The sequence below is a fragment of the Pongo abelii genome, chromosome 23, assembly GCF_028885655.2.
Source record: "Pongo abelii isolate AG06213 chromosome 23, NHGRI_mPonAbe1-v2.0_pri, whole genome shotgun sequence".
In the NCBI taxonomy this organism is placed as follows: Eukaryota; Metazoa; Chordata; class Mammalia; order Primates; family Hominidae; genus Pongo; species Pongo abelii.
This window is the reverse complement of record NC_085929.1, coordinates 25975453-25996071: the sequence shown is the minus strand read 5'-3', so window position 1 is coordinate 25996071 and position 20619 is coordinate 25975453. Positions and strand designations below refer to the sequence as shown.

Sequence of the window (20619 nt, the reverse complement as noted above, 5' to 3'; positions counted from 1 at the left end):
AATTTTCTCAGCAAGGCCATTTTTACTTTCTGCAGAAAGGGTACACTCGCCAGCAGTTTTGCCACGAGAGTACCCCAAACAAAGGATACAGGGTTATTTATAACCTGATGCATCCACCCTACTGCTGTGTCCGGTTTCCATTGGCAGGAAGAGGACCTCACATTCTGTGTTTGTCCCGATTGGCTAACAACTTAGAACTTTCTAAAAGAGGCAAAGTCAGAGGAGAACAAAGGAAGGCAGATGTAACTTGTGGAATGCTGAGAAAGGTAAAAACGCCTCCAAATAGGAAGAGGAACAGGCTATGACCTAATGCTTGCTTGGACCGGTATAAGCATGCCAGGGCAAATATTTAGGCTAAATTGTGGGAGCTAAGAACACAAAGTATATTAATTTCTTTATTACGGCTAGCAGATATCTAAGAATGTTAGCACAGGTCTTTGAATAAATTTTACTTCTAAGAGAAGTTACTATTTATTCCTAATTAGACAGGGAGGAAAGTCTTTGAAGAGGAACCTCTACTTTACTTTTTACATAGTGATTCTTTCTAACACAAGGGTTATATAGTATATGTTATTTATTTTTGAAATCTATGAGATTTTTAAGACTTTTTAATTGTATTATAATCAAATCACATGGCCTAAATATTACTTACCCTTGAATTTGAAGATTTCTGTTCAGTGAAGTGTACCATAGTCAAAATGAAGAGATCATAGATGTCAAGAAGATATTTGCAGTATCTAAAATGTATATATGAGGCTGATATGTAAAGAAGATATTTGCAGTATCTAAAATGTACATATGAGGCTGATATGTAAAGAAGATATTTGCAATATCTAAAATGTATATAAGAGGCCAGGTGCGGTGGCTCACACCTGTAATCCCAGCATTTTCGGAGACCAAGGCAGGCAGATCACTTGAGGTCAGGAGTTCAAGACCAGCCTGGCCAACATGGTGAAACCCCGTCTCTACAAAAAATACAAAAATTAGCTGGGTGTGGTGGCACGTGCCTGTAGTCCCAGCTACTCGGGAGGCTGAGGCATGAGAACTGTTTGAACCTGGGAGGCAGAGGTTGCAGTGAGCTGAGATTGCACCACTGCACTCCAGCCTGGGCAACAGAGCGAGACTCTGTCTCAAAAAATAATAAAATGAAAAATAAATATGTGTGAAAAGATCTTCTTTTGGCTTCATGATAATTCCAATGTCCATCAGTAAATTAGTGTCAACTAAGCTCCAGGCTTTATTCAAATGTCACTAGTTTTTCCCATCATCCTTTTTGTTCCAGATTCCCATCCAGGATACTGAATTGTACTTAGTCACTTTGTGTTCTTAGCCTTCTGTGGTCTGTGACAGTTTCTTAAACTTTTCTTGCTTTTCATGACCTTGACAATTTTAAGAAGTAAAGGTCAGGTATTTTTCAGAGTGTCTCTCAATTTAGGTTTGATGTTTTTCTCATGGTTACAGTGGGGTTATGGTTTTTAGAAGACTATCACGGACATGATGTGTCTTTCTCATAATTTCTCATCAGCGATCCATGCTATCAATAAGACTTTCTACTGGCTTCTCTGCTGTAAATTACTTTTTCCCCCCCTTTCATACCCTATTCTAAATCTTGTCTACATGCAGGAAGGCTGTGAGGTCTCATTGAAGGAAAATTATCTACACAAATTACTTTGCAACTCTTCTTTAAGGAAGATTTGTCTCTTCTTCCTTTAGTTTTAAATTAATCAAAAATAGCTTTTTAGTTTTAAATTAATCAGAAATAAAATAAAAAATTTAGTACCTCAGTCACACTTGCCACATTTCAACAGATCAATAGTCACCTGTAGCATACTGGACAGAGCAGAAGTAGAGCATTTTCATCGTTGCAGAAAGATCTACGGACAGCACTGACTTAGATCATTAGTCAACCTTTCTTTTTCCCAAATATATGCATTTAGAAATATAAATTCCCAAGAACTGCTTTAGTTCCATCCCATAAATTTTGTGGTTGTTTTCAATATTTTTCAGTTCAACATTTTCCTTTTTTCACTGCGATTTCTTAGAGGAGCTATGGGTTATTTAGAATGAGGACCAGGACTGGGGTGAGATAAGCAAGGAGGCTGGGGCACATTAAGGAGAGACCCACTCCCAGCTTCAGGGATGGCACGTTGTCACCTTAGGTTCCCTGCTTGCCTCACCCTAGTCCCAGCCCTGTTTAGAGCTGTATTGCCTAATTTAGGAACTTTGGGGGTTTTTTCAGTGATCTTTCTGTTACTGATTTGTAAGTCGATTCCCCTGTACTCAGTGGGTAACTACAAAGAGCCCCACAGCTAACATCACAATTAAAGTAAACTATTGTACCTGAGTTTGAGACCAAGCAAAGGACACCCATGACAGCCACTTCAATTAGCAAAGCATTTGGAATAGCCAAGGAAATTTTGAACACCAAAATTGGAGAAATGAAACTACCACATGGAGGATTATGCAAAGCTACAATAATTAAGATACTGCAGCATTAGCACAAGGATAGAGAACAGGACAAATGAAATGAAATAGATTCCAGAAACACATATATACAATCATACCTGATTCACACAGTTTCCACGGCAATACAGTAGGGAAGGAGTGGTCTTTTTAGTAAGTGGTGCTGATTGATTTTGGGTATGTATATGAAAAAATTAGTCTTTGTGCCTTATCACACCATTAACAAAAAATATCTATGTCCTTTGTAGACAATTTCTTAAATAAGACTCATGAAAGATAAACCATAAAACCACCATTGAGATCCAAATATGGGACATTTCCAGTGCCCCAGCACCCTTCCCAGTCAACAGCCCAGTTTTTAAAAAGGTAGGAGGGGGCAAAACTTGAATAGACATTTAATTAAAAAAAACTCACGTGGCTGATAACTATATAATCTCAAGGTCCATTACTCATAAGGGAAATGCAAATTAAAGCCACAATAAGGTACCACTACAATTTCAAGAGAAGGGCACTTACTAAAAGGACTGACAGTACCAAGTGCTGGATCAGTAGCAATGGAATTCGCAGTATCGGTGGTGGGAATGTAAATCGTTTCAATCACTTTGGAAATGTATTTGGCAGTATCTACACTAGACAGCTAAACACATGCAGTTCCAGCACTTCTCATAGCTATATATACCCACGAGAAATGATTACATGCTTACCAAAAGACACGCACAAGCTCATAGCAGCTTTATTCGAAATTGCCAAAGAATCAGCCTCAAAGTCCATCAACAGTGAAATAAATTTATACAAAACTGCCACAGTCACTCAACAAAATTCTATCCAGCAATGAAAAAGAATGTGCTACTGCTACACACAGCAAAAATGCATCTCACTTATTTTTTATTTTACTTTATTTTGAGACAGAGTCATGCTCTGTCACCCAGGCTGGAGGGCAGTGGCGTGATCTCAGCTCAGTGCAAACTCCCCCTCCCAGGTTCAAGCGATTCTCCTGCCTCAGCCTCCCGAGTAGCTGGGACTACAGGCACCCACCACCACGCTTGGCTAATTTTTCTATTTTATGTAGAGAAGGGGTTTCACTATGTTGGCCAGCCTGGTCTCAAACTCCTGACCCCAAGTGATCCACCCGCCTCAGCCTGCCAAAGTGCTGGGATTACAGGCATGAGCCATCACGCCCAGCCATCTCACTTATTTTAAAAAGCCAAAGACAAGAATCTTTGTGTGATTCCATTTATTTAAAGTTCATAAACAAGAAAAACCTCTGAGGTCAGAATAAGGGATGCCCTGTTGGGAGCATTTGACTAGGGAAGGGCTCAAAGACTTTGGAGCTACTTCTTGACAATAGGGAGCTGATGAGATGTCACTGTAAAAAAAAACCTTACAGTTGATGACATTGCTTGCTAGCATCTACAGCCACAATGCACATATGGCCTAGCCTCACTTCTGCCTTTTGGAACTCCTGGAAGTGAGTCGAACATATTTTCAGCTAGAATCCTTGCTGCAAGGGAGTCTGGAATCTCTAGTGTTCATAGCCGTCTTCTTTTTAGTTTTTACAGAAGGCTGAGGGTCAGTGTTGCTAACAATAACGGAAGCCATTCCACTTGATCCTGGCTGAACTGAAGTTTGAATAATAACTTTTGTTTCACGAGGCAACCCTTGCAGTTGCTCCAGCTTTTTAAATGTTTGATGGTCCTTGGTTTTGTGCTCTATTTCCTCCTTCAACGTCAAAAACTGTAGCCGGCACTTGGAACACTGAAGGACCCTCCTTCTGCTGTGCCTCCAACAATGATTCATGTATGGTATTGCAGTTTTGAAAAGTTTGAGACAAAACAGACAAAGCAAATTCTTTGTGTTTTCATGGCACGTTCTAAAATGTGTTTCTACATCAGCAAAGACCGACGATCTGTAATGGCAAACCTGGCACACATAGGGCATTTCGCCAGGCTTATGATGGTCCTTCATGTGTTGTAAGAGGACCTGATCTGTTTCAAATGACAATTCACAGATCTTACAGACAGCAGAGGGCCCCATGGCGATGTGTACACTATCAATGTGACACTGTAGCTGGAAGGGAGTGGGAAACTGCCGGTGGCAGTGCTGGCAGGTGGTGTGGTTTTCCCAGCTGTCGTTCCTCTGCTTCTCAAATTCCAAATGATGCTTCATGTGATTCATAAACTTAATATTTTTTAGAACTTTCACGCAGCTGAGGCATTTAAAGGTGGTGTGAGTCTTCTGTTCTGGCTGCCCATCTCCTTTATGCTGTCCATAGTAAAAGTCGCTAAGTAACACGATGGGATTTTCTTTCTTGAGATCAAAGGTCTTGTTTTGACTTGCTAGACTTGAAATGTCTATTATTGCCAGGCCAGACTCATTTGCTCTCTCTGGATTTGTAAGATTGAAATGTGCCTTTCCATTAGCATCAGCCCAAGGAAATGTTACTCCATTCTGTACATGGTTTGATGAGTTGCAGACCCCCTGTGAGGGTGTATTTGTGCTTATTATAGAAGAGATATCTGAAGGGACCACAGCTAAAGAAGGTACTCCTGGGATTCCATCCCTGAGTTTAACCCTTTTGGAATCTCTGCTGTTTATATCTGAAGTGGAAAGTCGCTTTGAATCAGGAGAACTCTCATTTCTGCCTCTTCGAGAGACCATAGCTCCAACTAGACGCTGAGTCCCTGGTGGCAGCGAATCTGAAGAATTGGGAGAAACAACTAGTGGTGAGCTCATTTTATAACCAGGTTCAGATGAAGACTTCATAGTGACAGGACTATCTGTTGATCTCCACTCAGACGGAGAAACTGGCATGATGGCTTCTGCCACAGAGGTCACATGATTTGCAGGCTGCGACACGTGAGCAGGATCTTGACGGAAGTGGCCTTTCTTTCTTCTTGAATTTGAGCCTGGGGTGACTCTGTTCAAAATGTTTGAAACGACTGGTTTTGAATTTGAAATCATCCCGACAAAGAGAATTTCAGCATCTCTATGTACATGCTCCACCCCAACAAAGATCAGATCTGGATCTTCATCATCCTCCTCCCTTTGTTTGGATTCTCTCAAATTCTTCTTTGGTGATTCCACTTTCTTACACAAAAAGATATCTCCCATTTTCAATTTACTTTTTGCTTGAAGCCACTGGTCCCTTCAACTTCCAGAGCTGTCTTTTTACAAATTGCCACCTAAGTGAAACCATGTGACAATAGTCAATATTTATTTCGAAAGACAAAATCATTACTTTATTGTATCCTCCCTTAAAACACTGAGATAACTATCAACATCACTATTTTACACGTCAGAAATAAGGCTTGAAACATTTTAAATGGCATAATAATTTCAAATTTACCTCTCTCTTCTCCCCTGGTCTTCTGCAGTTGTGAGGCAAAGGAAGCAAGATTTCAGGAGGTGCAGATGGAACATCTCAGAGTGCTTGCCTCTAAATTTTGCACTCTAGATGCCTCACTCACCTCCTCCTCATCCCACAGGTACTCTCTCAGATGTCTAAGGTTTCTAACCAACTTGAACAAAACTTCTCTCAAAAACATGCTGCTCCTAGCCCAGGCAATATAGCAAGACCCCATCTCTACAAAAAAAATTAAAAATTAAAAAAAATTAGCTTGGCATGGTGGTACACACCTGTGGTCCCAGCTACTTGGGAGGCTGAGCCAAGAGGAACACTTGAGCCCAGGACTTCAAAGCTATGTTCATGCCACTGCACTCCAGCCTGGGCAACCAAATGAGACCCCATCACACACAAACACACACACAAATCACAACACACACACACACACACACACACATACACACCCTTTGCTGTTCCTGTAATGTTCCTTTTCTCAGTAAACTCAGTTGCTCAGTCTACAAACTTCAGAGTCATCCTTTGCCAGACTTTCTCTCATACACTACAGCCAATCAAATAGCAAACCCAGTCTGCTCTATCTTTTAAAGATATCCAGAATCTGACTACTCTCTTCCACATCCACTGCCACCTCCCTGATGGAAGGTACCATGTTCTCTCCCTGGATCACTGCAGAAGTTGCCAGTCTTAAAAGTTTTGTCAGATCTTCCCATGGTGGCCCCAATGCCCCTGTTAAAATATACAGGGGAGCAAGTATATTTTGCTCTTAAGTCTTCAATGACTTTCCATTTCATTCATAGGAAATACCAGCAAACTTTAAATTTCCGCATAGAACCTTAGGTCATCATCGCCCTTGCTAACTCCTCTATTACTCTGATGCAGCTATCCTGAGCTCCATGAGTCTGGAACACACCAGGCCTTTTTCTTTTTCAGAACTTTTGTTGTTCCTGGACGTTGCATGCCTCTTTCCCCAGATTAACCCCATCTGGGCTCCTGGTCTGCCTCAGGCCCATGGTTCCTCCTCAGCAAGGCTTCCCTGACCACAATATCAAAAATCACAACCTCCTTAACTCATATGTTCAAACCCTCAATGCTATTTTTCAACTTAAATGCTATCACTGCCTACCACACAATATGTAAAATATATCTTGCAAGCCCAGGAGTTTGAGATTACAGTGAGCTATAATCATGTCACTGCATCCAGCCTGGGTGACAGTGGAAAGAAGACTCTGTGTCTTAACAACAAAAAATGGGACAGGTGCAGTGGCTCATACCTGTAATCCCATCACTTTCTAAGGCCAAGGCGGGAGGACTGCTTGAGGTCAGGAGCTCGAGACCAGCCTGGGCAACATAGTAAGACCCATCTGTACAAAAAATTTAAAAATATAACTGGTTTCTTTTCTGTGTTTACCCACTAAACTGTATACCACATGAGGGCAGGGAGTTGTTTCGTTTACTCCTCAGCTTATAGAGCAATGTCTGTCATACTGTACATGCTAAATCTTTGTTAAATAAATAGTAGCTGTTATTAATATGATCATTTAGGTGTACCAGAGGCTCTAATCCATTATTCCAGATTCTCTAAGCATTTAATGAAATCCAAATCCAAATGATTTAATACTGTTGTACAAGGGAGAAGGTAAACCTGTGTGTATGTGTGTGTAAATTGAAACAAAAGTTTTGTCAAATACTGTAATACCTTCACCTTACTGCAAGGGATAGGCTCTGATACCTTCTATGCCACATTTTATTGATTCTAAGGTATAGGCTTATATTTCCATTTTAACATCTCTAAATCAGATTGCATCTCATCATAGCATCTCATCAATATAAAATACATTTCATAATTTGTTTTTGCAGTATATATTTTTATTTCATAGTGGAATCAAAAATGACATATCTCAGATCCTTTTGTGAGGATAAGCGTGATGCTTGGGTTTTCACTCATGTGAGATGTGCCTCCCTCAAACCTTGTTATATCAGCATGTTTACCATCTGATATAAAAAAAAAAAAGAGAGAGAGTAATGTATCTTTTATAATTGATGGCATCTTTTTTTTTTTTTTTTGAGATGGAGTCTTGCTCTGTCGCTCAGGCTGGAGTGCAGTGGCGTGATCTTGGCTCACTGCAGGCTCTGCCCCGTGGGGTTCACGCCATTCTCCTGCCTCAGCCTCCCGAGTAGCTGGGACTACAGGCGCCCGCCACCACGCCCGGCTAATTTTTTGTATTTTTAGTAGAGACAGGGTTTCACCGTGTTAGCCAGGATGGTCTTGATCTCCTGACCTCGTGACCCACCCACCTCGGCCTCCCAAAGTGCTGGGATTACAGGCATGAGCCACCGCGCCTGGCCAATTGATGGCATCTTATAGTCAGTGAAAAATCCTATTTCTTTTTGTAAGCTGACAGCCTACTAAACTCATTTTATAGTTCTCTAATGGATATCAGCTACATTTTGGCAAACAATGGTTTAAGACAGAAATTGGAAAATTGGCCCTTCCCCTGTTTTTGTACAGTCAGGAAGCCAAGAATGTTTTTTACATTTTTAAGGTATTGTTTTCTTACTTTTTTTATTATTAAGATTTTTTTAAACTTGTACATTTTTAAATTTGGGGGAATAAACATGCAAAAGGAGGCGGGGCGTGGTGGCTCACGCCTGTAATCCCAGCACTTTGGGAGGCCGAGGTGGGCGGATCACTTGAGCTCAGGAGTTCGAGACCAGCCTGGCCAACATGGTGAAACCCTTTCTCTACTAAAAATACAAAAATTAGCCAGGCGTGGTAGCAGATGCCTGTAGTCCCAGCTACTCGGGAGGCTGAGGCAGGAGAATCTCTTGAATCTGGGAGGTGGAGGTTGCAGTGAGCCAAGATTGCACCACTGCACTCCAGCCTGAGTGAAAGAGTGAGACTCAAAAAAAAAAAAAAAGAAAAAGGAATATTTTGTGACGTGAAAATTATATAACATTCAAAATGTCAGTGTTCACCACAAAGTGTTGCAGAACACAGCCATGATCATTTTTTTAGTGCTGTTGTCCATGGTTGCTTTCACACTTCTATGACACAGTTGAGTACAGTAGTACCCCCTTATCTTTGGGGCATATGTTCCAAGACCCCCGAAGTGGATGCCTGAAACTGCAGATGGAACCAAATTCAATATATACTATATTTTTTCATATATATACATACCTATGATCAAGCTTAATTTATAAATAGGCACAGTAAGAGGTTAAGAATAACAAAATAATTATAACAATATACTGTAATAAAAGATATGTGAGATAGGGTGTGGTGGCTCATGCCTGTAACCTCAGCACTTTGGGAGGCTGAGGCGGGTGGATCACCTGAGGTCAGGAGTTTGAGACCAGCCTGGCCAACATGGTGAAACCCATCTCTACTAAAAATACAAAAATTAGCTGGGCATAGTGGCGAGCACCTGTAATCTCAGCTACTTGGGAGGCTGAGGCAGGAGAATCACTTGAACCCGGGAGGCGTGGGTTGCAGTGAGCCGAGATCGCGCCGTGGCACTCCAGCCTGGGCGGCCAGAGTGAAACTCCGTCTCAAAAAAATAAATTAATAAATTAAATTAAAGGTATGTGAATGCAGTCTCTCGCTGACAAAATATCTTTATGTACTGTAGATCTTGGCAACCTTAGCATATGATTTTGTTTTCTTTCCTTATTATGTTAAAAACTTTCCCATTTTCACTTAAAGGAAGCACTTTACAGCTTCTCTCTGGCATATCTGAATCGCCAGCATTGCTACCCTTGTACTTTGGGGCCATTATTAAGCACCGTAAGGGTTAATCGAACACAAGCACTGAGATACCACCAGGACAGTCACTCTGATAACTGCGACGGCTCCTAAGTGACTAAGGTACAGAGAGTGCAGCCAGCCAACAGCATGGGGACTCAGGACAAAGGGAGGATTACCATCCCAGGGCAGGGCTGACTCAAGAGCTTATCACACTACTCAGAAGGGCTGGTGACTTAAAATTTATGAATTGCCTATTTCTGGAATTTTCCAATTAATATTTTGGAACCTCAGGTAACTGAAAGCACAGAAAGGAAAACCCTGGATAAGGGAAGACTACTGTAGTTGAAGCAGAGAACCGCAATGCCTAAAATATTTGCCATCTAGTCTTTCACAGAACAAGTTTGCCAGCTCTGGTTTTAGAGAAGCAAAATGAAAGATAGCAAATTTCTCAGCTCACCAGTTCCTAAAGTTGCGAGTGCATCCAGATGATTCAGTGCAGCTCAGTATGTTCCACTCTGGGCCACAAGGGAAAGCGAAGCCGGAGCTTCCTTGTCTCCACCTTCCGGAGAAATTTGTCCAGAGACCGACAGCACTCCTTCTGCAGGCGAACAACGCCGCTTGCTCTTCAAAGTCCTTTCTGAGGCCAGATCAGAAGGTCCCACTCCTTTTAAGCCCCTTATAGCCCAATCATTTTCCAGTCACGTGTCTGAAGCAGTTTATCCTGATTGGATTTTCAGTTGTTGTCCAGCTTGATTGCCAAAAGCTTTCCTCCAATTGCTACTCAAAGGAAAGAATGAGGGTGGGGCTTCAGGGCTGCCTTCCAGGTTGACTTAGCTGGTGATGGGCGTCCTCCCACCTCTCTCTTTTGTTCAGAGTCTACCACTTTCTCTGCAGTGTGCCTGGGCCCTCAGCTATTGGGGGTCAGAAGGGATGGGGTGCGGAGTGGGAGGCAGTCCACATGTCTGTTCCAACAGAGCTCAGAGGTGAGCGAGTTAAAAAGCAGATGTCTTCCCAGTAGGAGCCCCAGGGGGCAGGGTGGGTCTCACTCCCACAGCCCTTGAAGACTGAGCTCCCGTAGGAGTTTCCAGGTGTCCAAACAGAGTCCTCACTGTGAGTCTTCAACAGCTTTCTCCAAGCAGCAGCCCACTCCCTTCTTAATCCATTTCCAGGGGTCGAAGGTCTATCCTGGTTCCCTCCCATCCCCTCTCACTTCCTTCCCTCTGTCTCTCCCTCCTCCCTCCTCCTTCACTACCCCCTCCCTGGGACCTTCTCAGCTGAATTTCAGGCCCACCCTTTTACTGTCTTTACAGGCTTTGCAACACAGATTAGAAAGCAGGGGAAGGGGAGCCTCAAGAGTCCCTTGACAGGTAAGAAATATTTATATTTCCACCCCCATTCCAACGCAATGCAATCAAATCTCAAAATTAAAACGAAAATCATTTGCAAATTAAAATGTTCTAAAGTACCATCTCCTGATAAAACTTTAAAAATACCTTTCTGGGCCGGGTGTGGTGACTCACATCTGTAATCCCAGCACTTTTGGAGGCCGAGACAGCAGATCACATGAGCCCAGTAGTTTGAGACCAGCCTGGCCAACATGGTGAAAACCTGTCTCTATTCTTCATAAAGTAAAATACAAAAATTTCCTGGGCGTGGCCGTGCATGCCTGTAATCTCAGGCTGAGGCAGAATAATCGCTTGAACCCAGTGGGCAGAGCCCAAGGTGGTATAAAAGTGTGTGACCCAGGGTCTTTATTCTTGTCTAGGGACTGGGGAAAGGCTGCTTGAGGGCATTGCAAGTAGCCAAGAGCATGCCCCTGGAAAGGAAGGTGAAATGAGGCCCGCTGCTGAGGTACACCTGTAGTCCCCAACTATCAAAGGCTGAGGTGGAAAGATCTTTGAGCCCAGGAAATCCAGACAAACTTCAGCAAAATATCAAGACCTCTGTTTCTACAAAAAAAAAAAATTTTTTTTTAATCAGGCAGGCGTTGTAGCACATGCCTGTAGTCCCAGCTACCCGGGAGGCTGAGGTGGGAGGATTGCTTGAACCAGGGAGATCGAGGTTGCAGTGAACTATGATTGCATCACCATACTTTAGCCTGGGTGGAAGAGAGAGACCTTGTCTCATTCATTCATTCATAAATAAATAAGCAAGCAAAGTGAAATGAAGTGCAAGACTTAGACAGTAAAGTTCTAATAGGGGCCAGGCGTGGTGGCTCACGCCTGTAATCCCAGCGCTTAGGCAGGCGGATGGCTTGAGCCCAGGAGTTTGAGACTAGCCTGGGCAACCTGGCAAAACCGCGTCTCCACAAGAAAATACAAAATATTAGCCTGGGTGACAGAGTGAAACTCTGTCTCAAAAAAAAGAAAAAAAAAGAAAGGAAGACAAAGAGAGAAAGAAAGAAGGAAAGAAAGAGAAAAAAGGAAGGAAAGAAAGGAAAGGAAAGGAAATGTGTATTCTGCAGAACTGATATTCACTCCTTCCTCTGTTCCAGAAGCAGAATCCTGCTTGGAAGATTCCAGGAAGCCTAGGCAGTGGTCAGGGGCTGGCTCAGGTATAAAGTAGGCCCTTCCCCTGAGACAGAAGGTTGTGGCAACAATGCTTGTGGGAGGTGAGAAAAATTGAGAGGAGTGTCTAGAAATAGCTCGGAGTTGCATCTTATTTTCTTTTGCTCAGTTTTAAAAGTCCCAAATAAGACCGCATCTAGCTGTTCTAACCAAGCTATTCTAACCCACTAATCTAGTAAAAATAAAATCACATGGTCTGAATATAAATTTGCATCAGGATACATGCCTTTCCTATGAAACGTTTATGTTCCCTTATAAAATGTATCCTCCTTTTCTGCAGAAAACTAACTGTAATGCATCTAAAGGTCACAGAATGTGGTGAAACATCCTCATCGTTGATTTTTTTTAAAAATTTTATTTATTTATTTATTTATTTTTGAGACATGGTCTCACGCTCTGTTGCCCAGGCTGGAGTGCAGTGGCAGGATCATGCAGTCTTGATGTCCTGGACCCGAGCGATCCTCCCACCTCAGCCTCCCAAGCAGCCAGGACAATAGGCAGATGCCAACATGTCTAACTGATTTTTTTAAATTTTTTAGTAGAGATGAGATCTCACTGTGTTGCCTGAACTGGTCTCAAGCTCCTGAGCTCAAGCAATCTTCCCACCTCGGCCTCCCAAAGTTCTGGGATTACAGGCGCAAACTACCCGCACCCTGCCCTCCATAGCTGATTCTTTTTTTTGAGACTTCACTCTGTTGGCCAGGCTGGAGTACAGTGGCGTGATCTCCGCTCACTGCAACCTCTGTCTCCCAGGCTCAAGCAATTCTCGTGCCTCAGCCTCCCAAGTAACTGGGATTACAGGCATGTGCCAACACGCCTGGCTAATGTTTGTATTTTTAGTAGAGACAGGGTTTCACCATGTTGGCCAGGCTGGTCTTGAACTCCTGATCTCAGGTAATCTGCCCACCTCGGCCTCCCAAAGTGCTGGGATTATAGGCGTGAGCCACCACGCCCGGCCATAGCTGATTCTTTATCAGTCTGCCTTTGGGAAGTTTCCACTGGGAAATGCTCTCCAGGACTCTTTCGGACCAGCCCCACTTTCCAAAGAAAGAATTCCAGTCATGAGATTAAAGCTTGTCACAATATGTTTTTCAAATGACTGGTAGAAGCAGACCTTAAGATTAAAAAAGAAAAAGAAAAAATGGCTGAAATCTTGAATCCTTTGTTGCTTTAAGGCACAGAATAGGAAATGGATGGCGCGTCGGTTATGGATGCAGGTCAGGGACAGACCATCACTCATGCCACCTTGCTGTGTTTATGAAACAGAGTGCTAGAAGTTAAATTTGGGGGATGCACAAAGAGGTGCCCAATCAGATGAACTCAGAGTTGGAATTGCTGTTTGTGAGATAGTTACATCAAAGGAAGAAAAGAAGGAGAGAAGAAAGGTGACTATTGGGAGAATTTTCCAGCCAGAAGAAAGACACAGAGGCACAGGCATTTCATGGCCTGGAAGAGGAAGAGCACAGAGACAAGTGTGGCTCCAGTTAAAGGACCAGTGGAGAGGAAAGATGAGGTCAGTGATTTGGGTAGGGGACATAGCAGTTAAGATATTGTTGGTCAAGGCTGGGCGTCGTGGCTCACGCCTGTTAATCCCAGCACTTTGGGAGGCCAAAGCGGGTGAATCACGAGGTCTGGAGATCGAGACCATCCTGGCTGACACAGTGAAACCCTGTCTCTCCTAAAAATACAAAAAAATTAGCCAGGCGTGGTGGCGGGTGCCTGTAGTCCCAGCTACTCGGGAGGCTGAGGCAGGAGAATGGCGCAAACCAGGGAGGCGGAGCTTGCAGTGAGCCAAGATCACGCCACTGCATCCAGCCTGGGCGACAGAGCAAGACTGTGTCTCAAAAAAAAAAAAAAAATAGACGTGAAGGATGCAAAGATGCCTATGAGTGACAATATGTCTAATCTCCTACTTTATGAATGGCCATTTTCAAATTCTATCATTCCTTCAATATTTATTAATTCTTTTGTAAAGAAGAATGTTGATTTGTCTATCAGTGTGGCATCAGGAAGATTTATGTTATTTAAAAATGTTATAAACAGATACTGTCATTATTTTTTTTGATGCTTCAAATGTCAAGTGAGAGTCCCTTTACCATGCTCCCCATATCTTTTTTTTTCCCTTTTTGAGAGAGAGAGAGTCATGATCATTCATTTATTTCACACCTGATTCTCATTATATCAGTCTGAGAGAGGAAGGAGTCACGCACCAGTGCATACAATTGTGCTGTTCTATTATCCTTCAGACAGTATTGGGATCTAGGTTCTAGTTATTTTTAAGTTCAGGGATCTGAATCAGAGCCCAAAGAGGTTGACTGCTGCTGCTGGGGACTGGGGGCTGCTGGGAGAACAGCAGAAAACAGGCATGGAACTGACCCTGGAGGGTTCATGCTCCAGAACTCTGATCTTGGTACCTGAGGATCTTTCACGGAGATCATGGATAGGGGTGTGACAGCAGTTCCTCAAAGCAAATGGGGATGGAAAACCTGGGGCTGGTACTTGGGAGTTGGAAAAACAACCATATTTGCACAAGGAGAAACTGAAAAACTGCTGTCCTTCCATCTGTATCCCAGAATCCTATGTAGAACCATGAGGACAGGGCCAAGGTTGGTTCCTTGGCCTCTGTTTGTCCTCAGAAGTAGTCCAGTAGGAGTCCTGCAAACATCACCATCTGGAGACAGTGCTGCCAACTCTTCTTTATGCCCCTCTGCTTGAGATGCTAGTCGATTGCTTTAGACTATTCATGATTCTTCTTCCTCAACTCTTCACGTTAAAGAAATTCCTGGCCAGTTATGGTGGCTCATGCCTGTAATCCCAACACTTTGGGAGGCCAGAAGTTGGAGACCAGCCTGGGCAACATGGCGAAACCCTGTCTCTACAAAAAAATAGAAAAATTAGCTGAGCGTGGTGGTGGCTGCCTATAGTCCCAGCTACTTGGGAGGCTGAGGTAGGAGGATCACCTGGAACCTGGGAGGCAGAGGTTACAGTTTGCCGAGATCACACCACTGCACTCCAGCCTCGGCAGCAAAGTAAGACTGTCTCAAAAAAAAGGAAAGTAATTCCCGTTCTTTGATGAAACTCTGGATCTCCCGGTCATTCCATGTTTTAATCAACTGTTCTCAGGGTTTTCTAGTTCCTTGGTTTCATAATTTCAGTCTCAAGTCTCACTTTCTCTGTTTTTATTCCTGAGTTTCCTCCTAAGGTTCTTTTCATTGCAGCCACAGGGCCTAGTCCAGGGTCTGCAGAGAGCTGGTACTTAAACTCTGCCCAAATGGAATCCAAGAGCATCAGAAGGTGCCCGAAGGTGGAAATGTGTTTCTGCTTTCTGCTTTTGGCAGTCTTGCTCTCCATGTCTTTTTTGACATGCTCCCTGATATAGTTTGGATGTTGTAATCAACCAAATCTTGTGTCAAAATGTAACCCCTGATGTTGGACATGAAGTCTGGTGAGAGGTGATTGGATCATGGAGGTGGATTTCTCATGAATGGTTTAATACCATCCTCTTGGTACTGTCCTCATGATAGTGAGTGGGTTCTCCTGAGACCTAATTGTTTTAAAGTGTGTGGCACCTCCTGCCTCTCTCCTGCTCTGGCCATGATATAGCTATTATGGAAAGCAGTACGGTGGTTCCTCAGAATATTAAAAATAGAGCTACCATATGATTCAGCAATTCCATTTCTGGGTATATATCCGAAGGAAATGAAATCAATATGTTAAAGAGGTATCTTTATTCTCATGTACATTGCAGGACTATTCACCACAGTCAAGATGTGGAATCAACCTAAGTGTTCATGATGAATGGATAAAGATAGTGTGGTATGTATGCACAATAAAATGCTATTCAGCCTTTCTTTCTTTTTTTTTTTTTTTTGAAACAATATCTTCCTCTGTCACCAAGGCTGGAGTGCAGTGGCACGACGATCATAACTCACTGCTGCCTTGAACTCCTGAATTCAAGCAATCCTCCCACCTCAGCCTCCCAAGTAACTGGGACCACAAGTGCATGCCACCAACACCTGGCTAATTAAAAAAAAAATTTCTGTAGAGACAAGGTCTCACTTTGTTGCCCAGGCTGGTCGCAAATGCCTGTACTCAAGTGATCCTCCCACCTTGGCCTCCCAAAGTGCTAGGATGACAGGCAAAAGCCACCATGCCTTACCACTATTCAGCCTTAAAATTCAGCCTTAAAATGAAAGGAAGTTCTGTTATTTGAAACAACATGGATAAACCTGGACAACATTGTGTTAAGTGAAATAAGTCAGACATAGAGAGACCAATACACAGTGTCTCACTTACAGGTGGAATCTAAAAAAGTTAAACTCACAGAAGCAGAGAGTAAAATGGTAGTTACTAGGGTCAGGACGGGTAGAGGATGGGGAGAATAGGCTAAAAGGTACGAAGTTTCAGTTAAACAGGAGGAATTATTAGTTTTGGAGACCTAATGTATAGTATTACAGCATGGTGACTATAATTAATAATAATGTATAGTATATTTTAAAATTGCTGAGTGAGTAGATTTTGAATGTTCTCATCACAAAATTATAAATATGAGGTGATTGCTATATTAATTGGCTTGATTGATATGTTAATTGGCTTGATTTAATCATTACACAATGTGTGCACATATGTTTATCATGTACATCATAAAATATACACAAATTGTCATCTGTCAATCAAAATTTTAAAAAAACATTCAAGATCTGGGCACTAAGTATGCTCAATTGTTATTGCTTCAGTAGACAGACCTAGAAAATACAGTGTACTCATATTTCCATTTAAATTTAGTGCCATGGCAGGGATTCTTACCTTCTTTCATTTTAATTTATTTATTTTTATTTTTATTTTTTGAGACAGGGTCTCACTCTGTCTTCTAGGCTGGAGTGCAGTGGGATAATTTCAGCTCACTGCAACCTCTGCCTCCCAGGTTCAAGTGATTGTCCTGCCTCAACCTCTCCAGTAGCTGGAATTACAGGTGCATACCACCATGCTCAGTTAATTTTTTGTATTTTTAGTAGAGATGGGGTTTCACCATGTTGGCCAGGCTGATCTTGAACTCCTGACCTCAAGTGATCTGCCCATCTTGGCCACCCAAAGTGCTAGGATTACAGGTGTGAGCCCTGGTGCCCGGCCCCTTCTTTCATTTTATATTTTTATATATACTATACTCAAGTGATCCTCCTGCCTTGGCCTCTGATATGGTTTGGCTGTGTCCCCACCCAAATCTCGTTTTGAATTGTAGCTCCCGTAATTCCCACGTGTTGTAGGAGGGACCCAGTGGGAGACAGCTGAATCATGACGGAGGTTTCCCCTATACTGTTCCCATGATAGCGAGTAAGTCTCATGAGATCTGATGGTTTTCTAAGGGGTTTCCGCCTTTCACTTAGCTCTCATTCTCTCTTGTCTGCTGCCATATAAGATGTGTCTTTTGCCTTCCACCATGATTGTGAGGCCTCCCTAGCTACGTGGAGCTCTAAGTCCATTAAATTTATTTTTCTTTATAAATTACCCAGGCTCAGGTATGTCTTTATCAGCAGTATGAAAATGGAGTAATACAGCCTCCCAAACTGCTAGGCTTACAGGCAAGAGCCACCATACCTGGTGACCATTCAGCCTTAAAATCAAAGGAAATTCTGTTATTTGCAACTATATAGATAAACCCACTTGGCATTATGTTAAGTGAAATAAGCCAGACATAGAGAGACAAATACAGTGTCTCACTTATTTTAATTTTTTTAATTAAATTTTTTGTACAGATGGGATCTCACTATATTGCCCAAGCTGGTCACCAATTCCTGGATTCAAGTGATCCTCCTGCCTTGACCTCCCAAGTGCTCGAATTACAGGCGTGAGCCACTGTGCCTGGCCTATTTATATTTTTAAATCCCATCATTCTTATTGTAAGACAAGTACAAGAATCTCTCCTAAGTCTAACTGTGTTAGGTCATTCTTGCATTGTTATAAAGAAATACCTGAGACTGGGTAATTTATCAAGATGTTTAATTGGCTTACGGTTCTGTGGGCTGTACAGGAAGCATAGTGGCATCTACTTGTGGGGAGGCCGCAGGCGGCTTACAATCATGACAGAGGGTGAAGGGGAGCAGTCATGTTGCATGGTGAAAACAGGAACAACAGAGCAAGAGGGGAGGTGCTACACACTTTTAAACAACCAGATCACTGAGAACTCACTCACTATCGGGAGGATGGTACCCAGGGGGATGGTGCTAAACCATTCATGAGAAATCACACCCATGATCCAAAGGCCTCTCACAAGGCCCCACCTCCAACAGTGGCAATTACATTTCAATATGAGATTTCCGTGGGCAAACACATCCAAACAATATTATTCTGCCCCTGGCCCCGCCCAAATCTCATGTCCTTCTCATATTTCAAAATACAATCATGCCTTCCCAATAATCCCCCGAAGTCTTAAACTTATTCCAGCATTAATTCAAAAGTTCAAAGTCTTATCTGAGACAAGGCAAGAATCTTCCACATATGAGCCTATAAAATAAAAAATAAGTTAGTTACTTCCAAGATACAATGGGGATACAACCATTAGGTAAACATTCCCATTCCCAAGGGAGAAATCAGCTAAAACAAAGGGGCTACAGGCCCCATGCAATTCTGAAACCCAGCAGGGCAGTTGTTAAATCTTAAAGCTCCATAATAATCTCCTTTGACTCCATGTCCCACATCCAGGACACACTGATGCAAAGGGTGGGCTCCCAAGGCCCTAGGCAGCTCCACCCCTGTGGCTTTGCAGAGTTCAGCCCCACCCCTGTGGCCATGCAGGGTTCAGCCCCTGCTGCTACTCTCATGGGCTGGCATTGAGTGCCTGAGGCTTTTCCAGGCACAGGGTGCAAGCTATGGGTGGATCCACTACAGCTCCACTAGGTAGTGCCCCAGTGGGGACTCTGTGTGGCAGCTCCAACCCCACATTTCCCCTCCACACTGCCCCAGTAGAGGTTCTTTGTGAGGCTAACATTTTGTTTGTTTGTTTTTTGTGACAGGGTCTTCCTCTGTCTTCCAGGCTGGAGTGCAGTGGCATAATCATGGCTCACTGCAGCCTTGAACTTCTGGGCTCAATAGATCCTCCCGCCTTCCACAGTGCTGGGTTTACAGGCGTGAGCCACTACGCCCAGCCAAAACGCGTGCACATTCTTACGTCAACCTAATAACAGAGAGAAGCTCTTTAAAAGAAAATGATGTGTATTTGGCGATAGAGCATTGCAATGAAAATATGTATGCCCCTATGTGTGCATTTGGGGAGGTAAAGGAAGACAAAGGTTTTTAAAGGAAGGATAAGAAGGATTACATAATTGTTTTGAGATAATTATCCTTGACTACAAAGATCAATAGCAAGGGTGACGCTAGTCCAAGGTTGGATAGGCAGTTGCTGGGCAGATGCCCTTATGGAAGTATTTTTTGCTTAAGGTTGCGATGTCCTTTGTACAAGGTTGTTTCTGTAGAGTCTTTTGTCATTGTTTTTGTTATCAGGTATGCAAGTGTGCAAACCCTCTCTTCATGGCCTTCCCAGGCTCTGTTTGTCAAGTTTTGCTTTGTTGTTGTTGTTGTTTTAACATTAGTGGCTCCATTTTGATTCTGACAACTTTCATACTTCTAAGTTAGAGTTTAGAAAATACTCTGTTACTGGCCGGGCGCGGTGGCTCACGCCTGTAATCCCAGCACTTTGAAAGGCTGAGGCAGGCGGATCACGAGGTCAGCAGATCGAGACCATCCTGGCTAACTTGGTGAAACCCCGTCTCTACTACAAATAAAAAAAAAAAATTAGCCGGGCATGGTGGCGGGCGCCTGTAGTCCCAACTACTTGGGAGGGTGAGGCAGGAGAATGGCATGAGCCCGGGAGGCAGAGCTTGCAATGAGCTGAGATCGCATCACTGCACTCTAGCCTAGGCAACAGAGTGAGACTCCATCTCAAAAAAAAAAAAAAAAGAAAAAGAAAATACTCTCTTACTTTTTTTTCCTAAAAATGTATTTTAATTTCTCTTTTTTCTTTTTCTTTCTTTTTTTTTTTTTTTTTGTTTTTATGAGATGAAGTCTCACTCTGTGGGGAAGGCTACAGTGCAGTGGTGCGATCTCAGCTCACTGAAAACTCCACCTCCCGTGTTCAAGTGATTCTCCTGCCTCAGCCTCCCGAGTAGCTGGGATTACAGGCGCCCACCTCCATGCCTGGCTAATTTTTGTATTTTTAGTAAAGACAGGGTTTGCCATGTTGGCCAGGCTGGTCTGGAACTCCTGACCTCAGGTGATCCACTCGCCTTGGGCCCCCAAAGTGCTGCAATTATAGGGGTGAGCCACCATGCCCAGCTTTTTTTTTCTTTTTATACTGGATTTTAAAAAACTAAGAACAGAATTCTTAAAGTCAAATGTTTATAAGGGCCGAGCATCAAACACATTTGCAGCATAGGGTAAAAGAGAAATGAGCCCTTGGAAAATAGAAGCGTGCAGGAGTCTTTCAGGGA

The 20619-nt window shown here is 43.0% G+C and overlaps 1 protein-coding gene, 1 long non-coding RNA gene and 1 pseudogene across 2 annotated transcripts; 2 read left to right on the top strand and 1 right to left on the bottom strand.

Annotated features, from left to right (window-relative positions):
* Window positions 1–203: 203 nt before the first annotated feature.
* On the top strand, window positions 204–19945 carry LOC134761153 (uncharacterized). The gene is made up of 5 exons (XR_010139430.1): window positions 204–266; window positions 10880–10936; window positions 13487–13649; window positions 15885–15952; window positions 19147–19945. It is a non-coding gene; the product is annotated as an uncharacterized LOC134761153 (long non-coding RNA).
* Window positions 3683–10241, bottom strand: ZNF280A (zinc finger protein 280A). Its single transcript, XM_002830888.4, has 2 exons — window positions 10027–10241; window positions 3683–5645 (listed from the first exon to the last, which is right to left on the bottom strand). Exon 2 carries the CDS (start codon window positions 5572–5574, stop codon window positions 3949–3951), a length of 1626 nt encoding a protein of 541 aa, XP_002830934.3. The 5' UTR covers window positions 5575–5645; window positions 10027–10241; the 3' UTR covers window positions 3683–3948.
* LOC112130709 (small nucleolar RNA U13) lies at window positions 7727–7822 on the top strand (annotated as a pseudogene).
* Window positions 19946–20619: the final 674 nt, after the last annotated feature.

Coding starts and splice junctions, on each gene's coding strand:
- ZNF280A (XM_002830888.4), bottom strand. CDS start 5,574: ATGGGAGATATCTTTTTGTGTAAGAAAGTGGAATCACCAAAGAAGAAT.